The 18,628-nt window shown below is 35.8% G+C and overlaps 3 protein-coding genes across 3 annotated transcripts; 1 reads left to right on the top strand and 2 right to left on the bottom strand.

Moving 5' to 3' along the window:
- The first annotated feature begins 4,895 nt into the window (after positions 1 to 4,895).
- Positions 4,896 to 8,078, top strand: LOC111782261 (mitochondrial substrate carrier family protein B-like). Its single transcript, XM_023663099.1, has 7 exons — positions 4,896 to 5,334; positions 5,864 to 6,040; positions 6,150 to 6,296; positions 6,885 to 6,986; positions 7,073 to 7,143; positions 7,248 to 7,315; positions 7,541 to 8,078. The coding sequence occupies exons 1-7, from the start codon at positions 5,098 to 5,100 to the stop codon at positions 7,780 to 7,782; spliced, it is 1,044 nt and encodes a 347-aa protein (XP_023518867.1). The 5' UTR covers positions 4,896 to 5,097; the 3' UTR covers positions 7,783 to 8,078.
- A 3,587-nt stretch (positions 8,079 to 11,665) lies between these two features.
- LOC111780977 (protein MIZU-KUSSEI 1) lies at positions 11,666 to 12,403 on the bottom strand. The gene has a single exon (XM_023661360.1). It carries the CDS (start codon positions 12,401 to 12,403, stop codon positions 11,666 to 11,668), a length of 738 nt encoding a protein of 245 aa, XP_023517128.1.
- A 695-nt stretch (positions 12,404 to 13,098) lies between these two features.
- On the bottom strand, positions 13,099 to 16,116 carry LOC111782215 (protein NRT1/ PTR FAMILY 2.8-like). The gene is made up of 3 exons (XM_023663041.1): positions 16,030 to 16,116; positions 15,705 to 15,922; positions 13,099 to 14,605 (listed from the first exon to the last, which is right to left on the bottom strand). Exons 1-3 carry the CDS (start codon positions 16,112 to 16,114, stop codon positions 13,181 to 13,183), a joined length of 1,728 nt encoding a protein of 575 aa, XP_023518809.1. The 5' UTR covers positions 16,115 to 16,116; the 3' UTR covers positions 13,099 to 13,180.
- Between the last annotated feature and the right edge of the window lie 2,512 nt (positions 16,117 to 18,628).

Here is an 18,628-nt window from a genome sequence, read left to right as displayed (position 1 = left end):
TAGCACGTGGCTTGAGTATTTAAAGAAATACTCAGTAAGTGACCCCACTATTGAGGTTAAATGCAACAATCACCTGCAATGAAATGATGGGACCTATCTTTCGTTTCGTTTTCCCTACGGTGTTGTCCTAACGGGTAATCGTGGACGTGTACCATATACTCTACACACAGCCCATACGTGCGAGTATGGGCTTACCAGCTAGTTCGCACACCGCTGGCCCACAGTTCTTAGCCAGTGGGCATACTCTGGAAGCCCCTTATGTCGGGACCCGTTAAAACTAGAACCGTCACGGCAGTGCTATGCAATGCATAACGATCATTGTCTTACCATTGGATGTACGCGTCCGTACCCTCGTGATGGGATGGGGGTATCCCTCAGATGCATGAACACACCTAATGCATGAGGTCCCCCTATTTCTACATTTATCTTTAATGACCATAACCCCCCTGTCACGTTTCAGACTTCATGTCATTCTCATTTTCATTTCACATTTCATACACATTTCTATCGGAGTTATGGTTCCAGACAGTTTACCGTGTTTCATGTCATACAATTCATGCTGTTCACATTCACATATTCCATACAAACATGTCATAATCATTCAAGGACCTCATATCGTTACATGCATTACACATCACATCAGACTAAAAGCATACATAACATACATTCACGTTCACCTAACTACATACTTAAGCACAATAATCTAGCATACAATGTATCATATCATAAACAAGTCATAACGTAAACACTTCATAGTCATATCGTTCTCTAACTTACCATAGCCTTAACGTTCTTATACCTATCACAGACATATCATTACGTAACGTACCTTAGTCATATCGTCACAATAACGTATCCTAACGCTATCGTTCTATCAATCTATCACAAACCTATCCCTTTCTACCCATAACCTAACCGTATTCTTTCATCAATCTCTCCTATCCGTAGCACTCCGGTACATAACCTAACCTTAACGTTTCATGAACGTATCCTACTCCTATCGTTACATTTCATTTTGTGCATCATTCTCGTATCCTATCTCAAACATATCCTTGAGCACATCGTACCATAATTATTATCCTACAATCCACATATTATAACATAACATAACATATAGGAAGCATATCGATCCACAAACAATTCACACATATCAATATATATGACACGTGCAGAACCACAAGGCACGTGTCAACATCAAAATACAACCATGCCGATAGTAAGGTCACTTACCTGGCTAGCTTAAGTCGTCGTCACGAATATATCCTTAATGAAAGTTTGATTTCGTCGTTATCCTTAATGAAAGTCCATTGAACTCCAAGTCAACCTATGTGAGCCAATGACATCAGTTTCAAGTTTGAATTTCTACAAAATTGTTTCTCTCATTTATATTGATCCATGGTTAGAAGTCTTCGAATGTTATATATCTATAATTATATTTTTATTAAAAATCTCATTTTTCATGATTACTGTTGTATAAAAAGTAGATACAGCCAAGTTATTCTGAGCTTTACTATTCTCTATATTTACGCTACCTTTCCCTCCATATTTAGTTTGTGGTTTTTAATTCCCTAATTTTTTTTTTTTTATCTGTTGCCTTTTAATTCTGTTCTCATGTATTCCAAATTTATGGTGGATCTCTATTTCCAAATCTTTCCTTATCTCAGTGTTTCCTATTCAAAAGTTTTCTTGGCCATTCTATTTTTAATCTATTCATTTGGCTACTCATAAAAATTTAATCTAATATTACTAATCTGACCTATTTACTAGAATCGTATAAATGATTAACATTTAGTTTCTAACTCAAAGCTAGACCATTGTAATAATTCAACGAAGANTTGAATTTCTACAAAATTGTTTCTCTCATTTATATTGATCCATGGTTAGAAGTCTTCGAATGTTATATATCTATAATTATATTTTTATTAAAAATCTCATTTTTCATGATTACTGTTGTATAAAAAGTAGATACAGCCAAGTTATTCTGAGCTTTACTATTCTCTATATTTACGCTACCTTTCCCTCCATATTTAGTTTGTGGTTTTTAATTCCCTAATTTTTTTTTTTTTATCTGTTGCCTTTTAATTCTGTTCTCATGTATTCCAAATTTATGGTGGATCTCTATTTCCAAATCTTTCCTTATCTCAGTGTTTCCTATTCAAAAGTTTTCTTGGCCATTCTATTTTTAATCTATTCATTTGGCTACTCATAAAAATTTAATCTAATATTACTAATCTGACCTATTTACTAGAATCGTATAAATGATTAACATTTAGTTTCTAACTCAAAGCTAGACCATTGTAATAATTCAACGAAGATCTAACTATAATTTGTTGTGATTTCTAAAAAAAATAGGATAAAAGAAAATGAACACGTAAATCTCAGGTGAATCTCATTTGGGTAAAGGTCATTCTCATTCTTTTTTTTTCTCCTCAAGTACATCTAAAGATTATATTTTTTGATTTGTTTTTTTTTTTCAGTAACGATTACTTTCATGGGNACGTGCGAGTATGGGCTTACCAGCTAGTTCGCACACCGCTGGCCCACAGTTCTTAGCCAGTGGGCATACTCTGGAANATTTTAACTACTTTTTATAATTATTTTTATTTGTTTATTTATTTATTTATTTTTGGCTATTACATCACGAATATTTAAAATTTATTGTTAGAATCAATGCTAATTTCTAAGTTTAATCCGATATAATTAAAAGTTTATGGTAACAATTATTGTCATACAATATTAAAAATTTTCAGTAACAAAAACCAATATAATTGAGAAGATAAAAGCAATTAGTAAGAAGGGCCAAGATTAAAAAAAAGAAAAAAGAAAAAAGTTTATTAATATTTATATTTATTATTTTTATCCCTTAGATTTAAAAATAATTTTTTTTTATTAAAAGCTAAATTAATACAAATATCTTTCAATTTTGCATTTATTTTAAAAATATTCATATATATTTTAAAATTTTAATAATACCTTAAATTAAAAAGGTTAAAAAATATTCGGTTAGTTTTGGACCGAAGGATTAACACCTTATTTTAAAAATATCATTGAACTTTTTAAATAATTTTAAAAAAATACCATATAACTTTTAAAAGTGTTTAAAATATATTTTTGACTTTTGAAAAGTTTCATTAATATTCTTCCATTTTTTAATTTCAAAAATATCTTTAATCTTTTTTTAAAAACTCAAAAAAAAGAAAGAAAAAAAAAAACTCAACTTTTTAAAAAAATTTAAAAGTACTTTTACCGTTAATATTAGGTTTCAAAAATACATATTAACCCTCCGAAGTAACATTAAAACATTAAAAAATAATTTATAAGGTATCTATAGATGGTTTTCATCCGTATATTGACCACAATAATTTTTTAAAAAGGTAAATAATGTTACTGTTATTTTTAAAATTTTATGGATATTTCTTAAATATAATATTAACGGTAAATGTATCAATAAAACTTTTTAAAATTGAACAGTATTTTTGTTAATGTATTAAAAAAAAAAATTTACTGTTTCTATACAAAATTAAGTGTATTTCTGTCCAAAACAAAATTAAGTGTATTTCTGTCAAAAACCTATTACATGGCTCACTAACTCTGCTTGGGGTGGGGTACCTATTATTCGTCGGCAGTCCAACGCACCCCTACTTAAAGGATGCTGCTTAATTACGAAGGAAATTCTTTCTTCATCGTGAGAGTTCCCTTTTGTTAAGTGCATCGAGCCAAGAGTGGACATCATCATCATCTGCAGACAAATCCAGATCCTCTTTCATCATTAGCTTAGCTAAAGTGGAATAGTATGATAGGCTTTCCGGAAAATGAAATGAAACCCGCTTGATTGATATGAAAAAGATGCGCTCAAAAAGACCTCCTACAACCCCCAAGTGATCGAGTTTAGTCAGAATTTGCTCTATCAGTGGCTCCCGCTCGTATTTTTAATACTTTTTAAAATATTGAAAGATATTATTAAAATTTATGAATAGTTTTATAAATTGAGTCGGTATTGAATATATTTGGTGGATTTTGCGAATTTTGGGCCAAAAATAAAAGTCTTTACAACACGTGTTTAAGTCAAATTACTTTTTTTCTTTTGTAGAAAAACAAAAAAGAAGAGTAAGTCGGTATTAAAATTTGGTTTTTTTTTTTTTTTCTTTTTTCTTTTGTAAAAATAAATAAATAAACGAGTCAATATTAACTGTTACTTTGAAATAATTGATTTTTAATTATTCTATTTTTATTTCATTTTCATTTTCATTTTCATCTTTAAATATTCTAATTTATGAGTTTAGCGAATCCATTTTTAATTCCAATATTTAAGTTTATGATTCTGACAAAAATTTATTAAACAAAATTAAAGATTATTTTATAATTTAAAATTATACTATATATATATATATTAATTAATTCCTGGACACCTACCTTAAATAAAATAAATTTTATTTTTTTAAAGATAAGGTTAAAATATCAATAAATAATAATAATAATAAATATTATTAAGGATATCAATATCTCTTACATTTTTTACGAGTACTCGTACTCGTGTAACATGAAAATATGATCTATTACATTTGATATAAATTTACGTAAGAAAAATAATTTTTTATAAAATTCGTTATTGAGAGAAATATTCTTTGATGTAGATGATAAAATTCTAATTCTCGACAAAAAAAAGTCTAATATATTATTCATTTTTATCGATATTTAATAAAAAGAATATTAAAAAAAAAATTAAAAAGTAAAAAGTTTTTGAATGTATTAACTTCTAAAATGAATTAGATAAAATTATAACTTCAGAAAAGGGAAAAAAAAAAAAAATATATATATATATATATATATATATATATAATTAAAAAAAAAAAATGAAAACATAAAAAGAGCATTCGTTACAATAACGTTAATAAATCCGTCGGGTCAATTTTCCATAGTCCATAATCTTGGTTCTTTTAGGGCTTATTCGTTTTCTTCTTCTAGGGTTTTTGCTCTGTTCAACGTCAAACTTTGCTACCAAATTCTTTCTTCTTTTTTTCCTTTTAAGACGGATGTGAGATCAAGATCAGCCATTCTTGTGCCAGCTTCCAACACCGTTTGATACGGCAACTGAAAATGGAAGCTCGAGTTGGTGTAGTGGTCGAAGGAGGGCAGCAGGCTCTTAACTCTGCCCATGGAGCCGTCGTCGACGCCGGCGCCAGGAAGTTTTTGCAGCAACAAAGTCAGAACAAGTCGTCGTTGAATCAGCAATCGCAGATTGGCACCGTGCAGCAGCTTCTAGCCGGTGGTATCGCGGGTGCCTTTAGCAAGACATGTACCGCGCCTCTTGCTCGTCTCACTATCCTTTTTCAGGTCTGCTACTTCTTTACCGGCTTTTTAAGTACATCTCGGAAGGGTTTATTTATTTATTATTATTATTGTTATTTTTCTGATTAAGGAGATCAGTGTCTAAAATTTCCTAGGAAAGCAATTGTTTTGCTCCTTGTTTGTCAGTTGACCAGGGTTCTTTTATTGTATATATTCTTTCCGGTTTCATTTTAATAGCGGGCTGAAGATGAGGTATGATTAGGTATTAAATTGTAGAAGCTTTGATTACATCATTGTGGGATTAGGAAAGCAATTGCATTGCTCCTTGTTTGTGGGTTGACCAGGGTTCCTCTAATGTATATATTCTTTCCGGTTTCATTACTAGGGGGTTGAAGACGAGGGATGATTAGATATTGAATTATTCTCAGGGCTTGGCTTTACTTTACACTAGGTAGAGTTTTGATTACATCATTGTGTTAATCTGGGGTTTTCTTGATAGATTAGTTAAGTTTTCTTGCTCTGTAATGGAATTAATTCAGTTGGTTGACTTCCTTGCACGGTTCAACTCTACCAGGTGCAAGGCATGCACTCGGATGTCGTATCGATGAGGAAAGCCAGCATATGGCATGAAGCTTCACGTATCATCAATGAAGAGGGATTCCGAGCATTTTGGAAAGGCAATCTGGTCACAATAGCTCACCGCCTACCTTATTCTTCAGTTAGTTTCTATGCTTATGAACAATACAAGAAGGTGAGGAATGATCTACGATATTCTTTGAGTTTCTTGGTTGGTAGTTGATGGCTGTCAGCATTCTAATATTTCTTATAACCGCCTCTTGTCTTTTCCCTCGTCTTTGCAGTTTCTGCAGCCAATTATTAGGGAAAGATATCAGGGCAATGCCAGTGCCGATCTTCTTGTGCATTTTTTTGGTGGTGGTTTGGCTGGAATAACAGCTGCCTCTGCTACATACCCACTGGACCTTGTCAGGACCAGACTTGCTGCACAGGTCAATTCTTGTTATTGTTGATGTTGCTGCTGGTGGGGGGGGGATAAGAAATAGAAATTTCAATGGAAGGGTGAAACATACAAAAGGGGAAGGGGAAAAATTCGGAATACTGAATTTACAAAAAAGAAAACAGAGTTTTTCATGAGGCTATTTAAGATATAGTCGGTGAAAGGTAAGTAAAAAAAATTTACACCGACCAAGAGCGTGGATGAAAATATTATTTTGAAATCTGTTGTAGGCGAGAGTTTTGTTTCTGAAGGTTATGCTGCTCTGCTTCTTTCACCCTAAGGCTCCAAGGGTAGAATCTGGGCAACAGAACATATAGAGTCTCTTTCTCCCGTTTGAAGGGAGTGGCGATTGCCAAGCTCTTTTGGGTGTATGATTAATTGGCTTTTTTTGTGAGTTTTGCTTTTGCTTATGCCTGTGGGGATGATATCTCTTAACTTTTCAATTTCTTATTGAGAAGTTTGTTGTATCCCAAAAGAAAATGCTATTATTAGCATGGCATGTTGTAGTTATAACATCCAATCCTTGCGTACCTCTTTTTTCTTTCTTTGAAGTAACCCTTTTCATATTTAATCTCCACAGAGAAGTACCATGTATTACAGAGGCATCGGGCACGCATTCCATACTATTTGCAAAGAAGAAGGTTTTTTTGGTTTGTATAAAGGACTTGGAGCCACCTTGTTGGTATGCATTATTCTAGTTATACATATACGTACATATTGCTTCATTCATTTGACTTAAACAGCCTTATGAAACTCTGCCTGGTACAGGTTGTTGGACCAAGTATAGCCATCAGCTTTTCAGTTTACGAGAGCTTGAGATCATTTTGGCAATCTCGAAGGTAAAAAAATATATGGTTAGTTTATATTTGGGTGTACTATGCACTCTTTGGTTCTGTGCTTCCGTGTTTTGGCATAAATAATGATGCATTTGATTTGACTCCAGACCTCAGGACTCCACTGTAATGCTCAGTCTTGCTTGTGGTAGTCTTTCAGGCATAGCATCATCAACAGGTAAGCGTGGTTTCTTCAATTTCTACTTATGCGTTCCCATCTGATGATGTGCTATAGTGTCAGCATTTTGTGATGAATTTTCCATTGAATCAAACTGATAGAATTTGGGTTTTCCAGTGCATCACATTCACCTGCAATAGTATAATGCATTTAACTGATATGCTTAGCATGATAGTTATTTTGTTTTACCTGGATTAAGAATGGACTTGTTTGTCTTTCGTTCAGCTACATTCCCTTTGGATCTTATGAGACGAAGGATGCAATTGGAAGGTGCAGGTGGTCGGGCCCGTGTTTATAAGACTGGCTTGTATGGAACATTTAAATACATTGTGAAGACAGAAGGTCTTAAAGGTTTGTACCGAGGAATCTTGCCAGAGTACTACAAGGTCGTCCCAAGTGTAGGCATCGTCTTCATGACGTACGAGACTCTGAAAACATTTCTATCTCGAATTTCCACCAGTTCATAGCTGCTCTCAGATGTAGCCATTCTTCCATTTGAGTGCTTATTTTAAGTCACTTTATTAATTCCAGGCAGTAGTGATCAATGGTGATGAACAAATTGAGATGCATAGAAAATAGGATACTGGTCAATAGGGTAGAGTTTAGATCGTCCATTAGTTTTGAATCGAGAAATTTTGTGGCGTTTAATTTTTGCTTGTTACTGCCAAGAGACTAGTAGTATTTTTATCTTGTACAGGAAGAGTTAACCCAATTGCCATTCCGATTACCATTAAAAGCTCGACATTTTTATTCCCATCTCGAAGAGCTACGTAGGCCTCATTGCACTGATTATTATTTTTGGTTTAGAATTGTCTGCTTATTGATGCGTGGCCATTGAATCTGTCTGTTCAGTTGTTTCTTTCCATGATGTCACTTGTCCTGTTCTTCATTTATTTATTATCGGTTTGCCAATGAACTCTTTTGGTGAAGCTGAAGACTTGTGAGATTCGAGTTGTGTAAAGTTCGAAGTTCAGGTGCTTAAATCTCTCTGGTAGATGTTCTTAATGTACTACTGTCTTAATATCAGATCAGTATTTGAATTCATCTCTAGAAGAATTTTAATATTTTCTTGGCTCTCCTCGACTAGAACCTCCAACTGCGTTCTAATCTGCTTAACTCGTCCCTCTAAAATAGTCTTTAATACATCTTTTATCTAAGATGTTCATGATTGTTGTACCTAAATGCCACAATGAAAGGAATATTGATCGCACTCACACACCCACGAACCAAAGTTAAACAAAGAGAAAAAGATTTATGTAGTTCGGAGAGAAAAAGTTTTCTTACATCCACGTGTGGTGGCTAGACACTATAACAAAAGTGTTTACGAGTGCATATTTCACTCTCTTACACTACAAAGTCTCTCTTACAAAGTTTCTCCTAATTGTCTCTAGACAAACACAAAACGACAATTACTCCAAATCTCATAACAACGTTAAGCAAACCTTTAAATTAATAGCTATAAGCCATGCTCATACATGAATTCAAGCAATACTAATGTTCATACATACCAAATATGTGAGATGAACCGTAGCAGGGTTGAAGGGCAAGGATGAGTTAGTAGGAAGAGCCAATCCAATGGGTGTTGAATCTGTGTGTGATACAATTTGGAGAAAGGGCAAGAAGCAGGCAGGCAGCACAGGCAACCAATGGTTGAACGGCCATGATTCATGATGATGATGATGTTGTTGACTGGGACAAAGGCCCTGTGCTTTGCCATCTCACCAATGATGGTTAGCACAGACGAAGAACACTAAAGAAGAGGAAGGAAGCAAATTTGGTGGTAAGAATAGAATAATATTGAAAGGGCCTTTTCAATTCAGACAGCTCTCTAAACAAAAGCTGATGATAACCAGACATTCAAAGTTTATGTTTGTTTCAAGCTTATCTTTTTAGTAGTTTCATGGATTTTCTGTTAGCATGTCTATTAATTTACTTTTCATTTTCATTTTGAATATAACTCATCAATCGATTTTGTTAGATGAACACTGATTCTCCACAATCATATGATATTATCCACTTAATCATGACTTTGCTTTGGGCTTCCTCCAAAATGCCTCATGCAAGTGGAGTCTTAGTCAATTTTTACTATGCCTTCGAGGCTCACTATACTTTTGTTCAATATTTGAGAATTCTATTGACATGACTAAGTTTAGGGGCATAACTCTGACACCATGTTAGATGAACACCGATTCTTCACAATGGTATGATATTGTCTACTTTGAGCATAATTCTCGTGGCTTAGCTTTGAACTTCCTTAAAAGGTCTCATACCAATGGAAGATAGTATTATTTGATTATAAACTCAGGATCATTCTCTAAATTAGCCAACGTGTGACTTTCATCCAACCGATTTATCTAAATTAATATAATTATTTATTTAAATAGAATGAATTAATAATAATTTATTTAAATCATTGGGATAGATAAAAGTTTATTAAATAAATGAATTATTTATTAACCAAAATTATTAATTAATTAGATAACAATATATTAATTATAACTAATTAGTTATTAGTTAGCTTACTGATTTTCAATAATAAAAACTAATGACTTATAGATTATTTATAATAAATTATTGGACTCATTTTGATTGGGTCATTTATTAATATATCATAATTTTAAAGCATAATTAATTTAATTAATTATAGTTTCTATAATTAATTAAAATAAATTAAATATTCGCACATGTTATATAAATTATTTTTTTATTATTTTATTAATAATTTAATGTTATGGTATAAGATTTATTACCCATCTCATTTAAAATAATTTTAATTAATTAAAGTGATGGTAACAACTCAAGCTCAACAGTAGATATTGTTGTCATTGGATTTTCTTTCAAGGTTGGATCTACTTAGTAGAGGTTTTCACGCCCTTGTAAGAAATGTTTTGTTTTCCTCTCCAACCAACGTAGGATCTCACAATCCATCCCTTGGGGACCAGCGTCCCGCTTGTATACCGCCCGGTGTCGGGCTCTGATTCTATTTGTAATAGTTCAAGCCCATCATTAGCATATATTGTCCTATTTAAACAGACACGTTTTAAATATTTAATACAAAACATCCTATTCACAAACATTTTATTACGAGACATTCTATTCTCAAGCATCTTACTTTCAAATATCTTAAACAAGACTTTTTATCGAACGAACTAAAGAGACACCTTTAGGGAAGGGAAGAACAATAATAATTTTGTATGAAAAGAATGTGGCATATGATCATTCAGTTGGGCAGCTTAGAACAAAAACAATCATCAAAGCAGCAGCTTAAGCTTATTATGATGGGTATCCACTTTATGCATTGCAATATTAAACTACAAAGCTTCTTGGGGAAACAATGGCCTTTAACTTCTAATCATAATGCTCGTAACTCCTCATACTTTTCTCTTCTCTCTTCTCCAATCACTTACTGCTTCCCATTTGTCCTCATCATTTGCTTTCGTTTTCACGGGCTTGTGTAATGATTGAGTTAGGATCTCGTAATCTGCATCCTCAACTTTAGGAACTTCAAAAATATGATGACTACAACTACAAGCTAATATTTGATTATATCGAATTACGTCACTGATGATGTATATATCTTTAGTCTTGGGAGTTAAAGATTACCGGGTCTTGTTCTATCGAGGTTGAGTTTAAAGTGGAAAGTTGATATCAATGCCCCTTGAATAGTTATTGGAGAAAAGAAGTTTGAAAGTTTTTTTATTAAAAAAAAAAAAATCATACGTGGCAATCTCACAACCAGATGACGACACTCCAACAATCATTTTGTGATGATTTGGCGGCTGACATGACACTTCAAAGGTTAACTTTGGATGATGTGGATGATGACGTGGTAAAGCAAGTAAACTATGGAACAACACATGGGGGTTACTAGAGTTATGAAAACTCGAGGTGAAACAGCCCATACCTAGGATTTGAATTTCAATCGTATTTGGTCCTATATGCATAAATAATATATTTAGCTTGTATCAATTTGATTTGGTTCGATTAGGCATATCAAATTTAAATTTATTTTTCTCTCTTTAACCAACATGGTGCATGACTATGATGATTACCACAAACATCTCTTATTATTTCGCTAACTATATTTTTTTGAATTAATAAATATGATTACTTTATCATATACATTAATTTGAGTATTTATTTATCAATTCAATAAAGTCTAACCTTCCCGAAAATATTGATTAAAATCATAATAAAAATACAATAAATTATTATCCATTCACAAGAATTAAAAAAAAATATATATGGAAAACAAGAACACAGGGAGTTTTGATTGTGAGCTTATAAACTTGACTTAGTAGAATAATTTTTGTACTTTGATGAATAAATTAAAGTTACGATTTTTATTAATTACCCATTACGAGATCTGAGTAAGAAGATACTGAGTTCTTGACCTGGGTACTCGTCCGGGTTGATTAGATGAAACGACTCCGAGTCAGCGCTGCCCACCACGTGCTCATAATTAGCTCTCATGTACATAATCTCCTCTGAGTCCGACCCGAATCCGGATGGGATTACACCGGCTCCGACTGTTGTCGATTGCATTGTCTTCAACATGGACCGGACCGGGTCGCCGCTTTTTTTCCTGGCTGCGAACCCGAGTTTTCGGCCGTTGCAGGACATTGCCCAAATGGGGATTGAGCGGAGAGGACAAAACCCGAGTTCGACGCCGTTGTATTCAAGGGCGATTCGGACGAGTCCGAACCGCATTTCGTTGACGAGTTGGTGAGTCAGAATCGGTAACTCGAGGAGGAGAAACGGTTTGGTTCGTAGCCGGTCGTGTTGGACGCAGAACCACATGTGGCCACGTCTGTGGCCGAAGATGGTTCCGATGACCATGGTTTTCGAGGGCCGTGGTGGGGCCACGATGGCAGTGGCGGCGGTACAGAATTTTGGTGTGACGCTGTCGGGAGTGGTGGATGGGGAATCTTGGTCGTCGGTTGGATAGCCGTTGGTGGTGGTTTCAACGTCGTCGCGTAGCGAGGTGCTTAGACGTTTCTTGGGGGCGGCGGAGGAGGCTGTGGCTGTTGCGGTGGGGGGAAAGAAACATGGGAGGAGGTACCGACGTAGGGCGTCGATCTTGGCCATAATCTTTTTTGGGGTTTGGATTTCCGGCTCAATAAGAGAGAATTTTTGGTGCTTTTTTATAAAGGTTTTGATTGGAGAGGCAGCTTTTTTTTATATATATATATATATATATATATATATGTCCTTGGTTTCCTACCGTTGTAACTCAGGAATTAACCGATGTCTTATCTGTCCTAATGAACGTCTTATCTATTAAAATATGAACAAATATTTTATCTGTTAAGCTATGAATAGTGATTATGAACAATGATGCTATCATGGATGACGATTATCAAACAGTTCCATAGGTTCAATTAATTGTTTTATCCATTAAGCTAAGAACAAATATCTTATCCATTAAGTTATGAACAATGATATTATCATTGATAACTATTACTAATTCGTTTTAAAGATTCAATCAAAATATGGTTATGGGGTGAAATGTGTGGCATCATCTATAAGTCTTTCTTAGCAAAATGCTAGAGATTACCGATAATAAATAGTAATCGAAGTCTAAATATCCTTAACGATTACTGATGGAGTGATAAGAGTATCAAATTTATGAAATTTGGTTGGGTGTATGCATACACAAATTTATTATAGGTTGAACACTAAGGTCTACAAAATTCAAGAGATTTTGAGTCATAAACTTCCCCTTCCTAATTCTAAAATTCAACTTCAAAAACTAAGCTCATCTTCCAAATCTGAGTTCCCACAAGAAAACAGATTGAATCAAACAATCTAATCAATCATACATATGACAACAACTGCCAAACATCATCATTACATCTCCTCTTATCATCTAAAACCAGATTCTTCATCGTCCGACCGCCTTTCACCTGCCTTCCCCCGCGGATCAACATCCCCTTCCGGCAAGAATCTAGTACCAACAAACCGAAAGTAGAAGAAATTCAAAGCTGCTATAACACCCACCACGTAGAAAAAGTAATCCAAGTGGTTTTTGTTAAGATCATTACCCTCAAGCCATGATGTTTTTGAATCCCCTGTTTTACTTACTCTGTTCACAATCCCCATAAGAACAGAGCTCAGATAGCTAGCCAACGACAAGCTCAAAAAAAATATAGCTCCGGCCACCGTCCTCAGACTCTCCGGCAATTGCGTCGTGAGAAGTTCCATCACTGAAATGGCTGCAAATGCCTCCGTCAAACCCGACAATGCGAATTCCGGTATCAACACAGAAACATGTAACGGCGAAACAAACGTCCTGTTCTCAATGGCAGAGTCTCGTCGGATTTTCTCGAGAATTCCGGCGACTACCATACATAAAACCGACATCACAATCCCAATTTCGATTCTCATTTTCATGGAGAAGCGTTTGTTGTGATGGGTTTTTCTTTTCATGAACTCAACGTATTTCTCGTAAATGTAAATCCAAAGCGAAAGTGCAATCATGGGTATTAAACTCATCCAAGCTGGGGGGATTTCAAAATGGGGGCCGAGAAATCTGTTCATTTGAATCGCTTGTAAAATCCCAAAAGAACCCATTTGTTGCATTGAAATGAAACACGAAATCCCGGCAGCCCAAATTGGGACGATACCCACAACGCATTTGAGTTGCTCCACTTGATGAACGGTGCATAATTTCCACTCGTTTTTGGACCTCCCCTGTTCGTCCAATTCCATGGAGGAATCAATAACCATAGCGGCTTTGTCAAAAACCAAAAATCTATTGGTGTGTGGGAGCTTAGAGGAATCCATTGGAGGGTCATGTAAGTGATTTGGAGAGGGTCTTGGGATTTGGCGTTTGCGGTATGTGGCGATGAGGACTTTGGCCATGTCGGCGAAGACGCTGCCTTGGGGGATCCTGCAGATGTATAAGTGGCGGCCGAGGAGGAAGATGACGATGGAAAAGATGAAGGCGGCGGTGGGGATTGCGAAGCCGAGGGTCCAGCTGATGTTGGTTTGGATGTAGACGACGAGGGTGAGTGCTATGACCAGGGCTATGGAGAAGAGGAAGTACCACCAGTTTAAGAAGCTTTCGAGTTTGGCTCGGCCCTTTTCGGTGTTGGTGTCGAACTGATCGGCGCCAAAGGAGATGTTGCAGGGTCTAATGCCACCGGCTCCGATGACAAGGAGGCCAAGACCAAGGTAGAGGAATGCGAGTTGCCATGATTTAGATTGTATGCAGTCGGTTTTGCCACTGCTGCATGGTGGTGGTCTCATTTCAGGTAAGGCTGCGCCTAAGGTCAATACTCCCATGCCCTATCATGAATCAGAAATTCATTATTAACTTCCATGACAATCCCTTCTCTTTAGTCTAATTGAAAAAAGAAAAAAAAAAATCAAATTCAACATGCTCGGTTCTTATTCTAATTGTAACCGTTCAAACCCAGATACAAATAGTAGATATTGTCTTTTGTCTTTTTCTTTTGAGCTTCCTGTCAAGGGTTTTGTTTTAAAACGTCTATGGTAGGGAGATGTTTCCACACCCTTATAAACAATACTTCGTTATCCTGTCCAACCGATGTGGGATCTCATAATCCACTCTCTTTGAGGTTTAATGTCATAGCTGTCACACCGCCGGGTGATTCTAATACCCAACCCCATAGCTAGCAAATATTGTCATATTTGGACTATTATGAGCTCACACATTTGTGAGAAGACAACAAAACATTTTTTTTTATAAGGGTGTGAAAACTTGCATAAGCCTCTTAAAACCTTGAAGGAAAGCCATCTCGCAATCCACCCTCTTGGAGACGCTATCCACCCTCCTCGGGGTCTAGCGTCCTCATTGCACACTGTCCGATGTTGTCCTCATTGCGCACTGTTCGATATTTGGCACTAATACAATTACTAACAGCTAAGACAATTACTAACTACCAAAGCCCACAGCTATCATATATTATCTGGACTATTGATCACACATATGTTTGGGGAGGAGAACAAAACAAACAGCCTGTTGGATGATGAAAGTCTCACATCGGCTGATTTAGAGAATGATCATGGGTTTACGAGTGAGGAATACTAACTCCATTGTTATGAGGCCTTTTGGGGAAGCCCAAAGCAAAACCATGAGAGCGTAGAGTTAAGTGGACAATATCATACCATTGTGGAGAATCGTGTTCATCTAACATAGCCAAAACTCACTACTAGCAAATATTGCTCGAATTATTGTGAGATCACACATCTGTTTGTGGAAGAGAACAAAACATATTTTTTACTAGGGGTGTGAAAACCCGGATAAGCCTCTTAAATGGGAAGCCGAGAGGTAAAAGCCCAATTCGACAATTTCTACTAGGAGTGGGGTTATTAGGGTTAATTCTTAAACATGGTAAAGAGGGATTAAAGAGAAGAAAAGTACCAGGAAGGAGGCGATGGAGCCAAAGAGGAGAGTATAAAACCTTCCCAAATAAGCGTCGGCAAGAAACGCCCCAGCGAGGGGAGAGAAATTGGTGGTGCCACCCCAGATTTGGAACACATAAGCCGAATCAACATTGTCCAAGTTATACATGGTGTGCAGATACAATATCAAATTGGCTATCAAACTCATGGACGCCAGCTTCTCAAACGTCTCATTTGCTTGCGTTCATTTTTTCACAACCCCACAACAACAAAACTAATCACAACCCTGAAATCAAATCAAAAGAGAAACAACAAAAACAACACAACAAATTAACTAATTTTACCGAGTATGAATCTGACGGCTCGCCATCCGCCCAGCGGTGGCTTAGGAGAAGGATCCAAGGAGGAGCGAAGGGTGCCATTGTCCATAGATTTGCTCTTTCAATTTGCTTCTCATCTGGTGTGTGTGTGTGTGTGTGTAACTATAGGAATTCATTTGGTTTGCTACTCATTTCTATTTTGAGGAGGTCTCACTACACCCTCTCTCAGGCTGCCATGTTGTAAGGGATTCCAATTTTTATATGGTGAGTTACCCTTCTCTTCAAATTCAACGACACATATACTTCTACTTCTAGGATTTCTATTAATAGCCATCCAACCCATCTCAATTTCTTTTGTTTTTTCGTCTTTCGATACGATTATGAGTTTAGTTCAATTGATTTGTTAATTTGAATTATGGGTCTAATTCAAAATCTCTTTTCCGATTATGAATAAATAACGTTAAAATTTCAAAATCAATTTGAGTATGTTATGGTCTCTCTTTTTTTACGGAAAGAAAAATGCTTTGAAAAAAAATTGAGTATTTTAAATACCATGTAAGTGATTCTATTATATTACACATCGGGATATATCGTCTTTAACCTTTCTTTTATTAGTTATATCATCAAACGTGACCATATCGACTTGAAATATGAGGGGTCATACCATCATTCTCCCTTATGACCATATCACCACATTTTCAAATGTATAGATAGCCACGAAACATTGGAGGGTCATATTGCCAGTCTCCATTGTGGTGGCATTTTTTACCAATTCGTGCTAGCGTTCACATTAGTCTCAAGGCTAGCATGCATACATTATTTAAAACCACAGCTAGCATTCATCGTTCTATAGAAATGTTCGCATCAGTCCCATAGCTAGCATCTCTACCTTATATAAAATCGTAATGAGTATTCATATAAAAATAACATACAACAAATAATTCATCCAACCAAACATATAACGTTCCAACAATAAGATAATTTACCTCGATTGTGTCTTAATTAAATAACGTGTATAGAAGTGGGCCAANAAAAAAAAAAAAAAAAAAAAGTTAGGAAACATTCAAAGCTTGGAGAATAATTATTTTTGAAAAGTCCACACGCCTCTATATTGTATTTTCTTCTATTTCCATGATCTTTACCAATAAATTCAACGGTTGACCTTATCAACATTCTTGAAACCAATATTTAATGTGTCAATTGATCACTTCAATCACTCAAATTTCCCAAAGTCAACTGATCTAACAGATTTTTTATGTTCTTTTTAAAAATAAAACCATTGAAATTTTCAAATTGTTTTGTTATAAAAAGGAAGATAGAAAGAACAGTGTTTGCGGAACATGGATAACGACGACATTGTATTCTTAATGGCTCCGATAATGATTATGGTATTTGCGTTTTGCGGTTTTAGTCTTTTCATAGTAACTTTGTGTTGTAAATGGAGAGCATTGCAAAACATGAACAACGGAGGTGCCGTTTATGGCGGCGGCGCCGGAAAAATTATCATAGTGGTTGACCAAAATGGAAATCCTATTGGTGGAACCAACTTCCCGGCTGGATGTGGCAACTTCGGCTCCTTAAACGCCGGTGGTGAGTTTCGGTATGCCGGTGGTGAGTTTCGGTACGATAGGATATATGGCGGAGGACCGGAGGTGGCGGTAGCGACCGTGGGGGAGGTTATGAAATGTCAATCTTGTAGTTCTTGCGGCTGCACCCACGGTGGCTCTGCTGGTTACTGATCGTGATGTTTATTTAGAATCATTTAGATGTCAATGTTGAAGCTTAATAGTGAATTGATAATTATGCAAGGCTTTGAGCTTAGTGCAACTTTGTTATGATCACTTCGTTGAATTAATATGTTTATTGATAATTATGCATGATAGAGCAAGAATTAAAGAAACGGAATTCGTTAGGTTGTAGCTATTTCGACTCATTAATCTTATCGATCTACAAAACACCATAAGTCGAGAGGAGAAGAGATGTGGGGAAGTTCTTCGAGTTTGCTAGCACACAATTACTATAATAAAAAAATACTATCTCTATTAGTATGAGATCTTTTGGGATGCCCAAAGCAAAGTCATGAGAGCTTAGGCTCAAAGTGGACAATATCATTCCATTATGGAGAGTCATGTTCATCTAACACTGTGCACCCTTCATGGTAGTAAGCATCGTCACGGTTGCTGAACGCAAACGAGTAAGCACTCATTCTTCCACATTGTGCGGGTAGATCCAAAAAGAGAAAAAAATCGTGTGGGTTTGGTTTCTCATAAAACGGTTGTGTAGGGGTCAATTTCGTGGATTCAGTCACCCAAGACATGGTCGCCGGAGCAAGCTGTGGGTGGTGAAGGAAACATGCAATCATCGAAAGTGAAACTTAGGCATAAGAAGAAAATCGGGCAAAGAAGACAAGGTTCACTGGTCGAAAGTTGGGTAAGATCTAGAATAGATACCCATGCATGATGAGCCGATAACTAGACAATGGCTCGCGCACGGCTTCGTCCAATCGACCCCTTTGTGCGTTACTCCAACGACTAGACTCGACTTTTGACTTAGCTTGGTGGATTATTCGGCTCGGTATAGCATATTTTGTTGGGTTTTATGTCCTAAAACTCATAGTTTGTAA

Source organism: Cucurbita pepo, chromosome LG19 (assembly GCF_002806865.2).
Source record: "Cucurbita pepo subsp. pepo cultivar mu-cu-16 chromosome LG19, ASM280686v2, whole genome shotgun sequence".
Lineage (NCBI taxonomy): Eukaryota > Viridiplantae > Streptophyta > Magnoliopsida > Cucurbitales > Cucurbitaceae > Cucurbita > Cucurbita pepo.
Note: the sequence above shows the minus strand (reverse complement) of the source record. Positions and strands in the feature narration are given on the sequence as shown.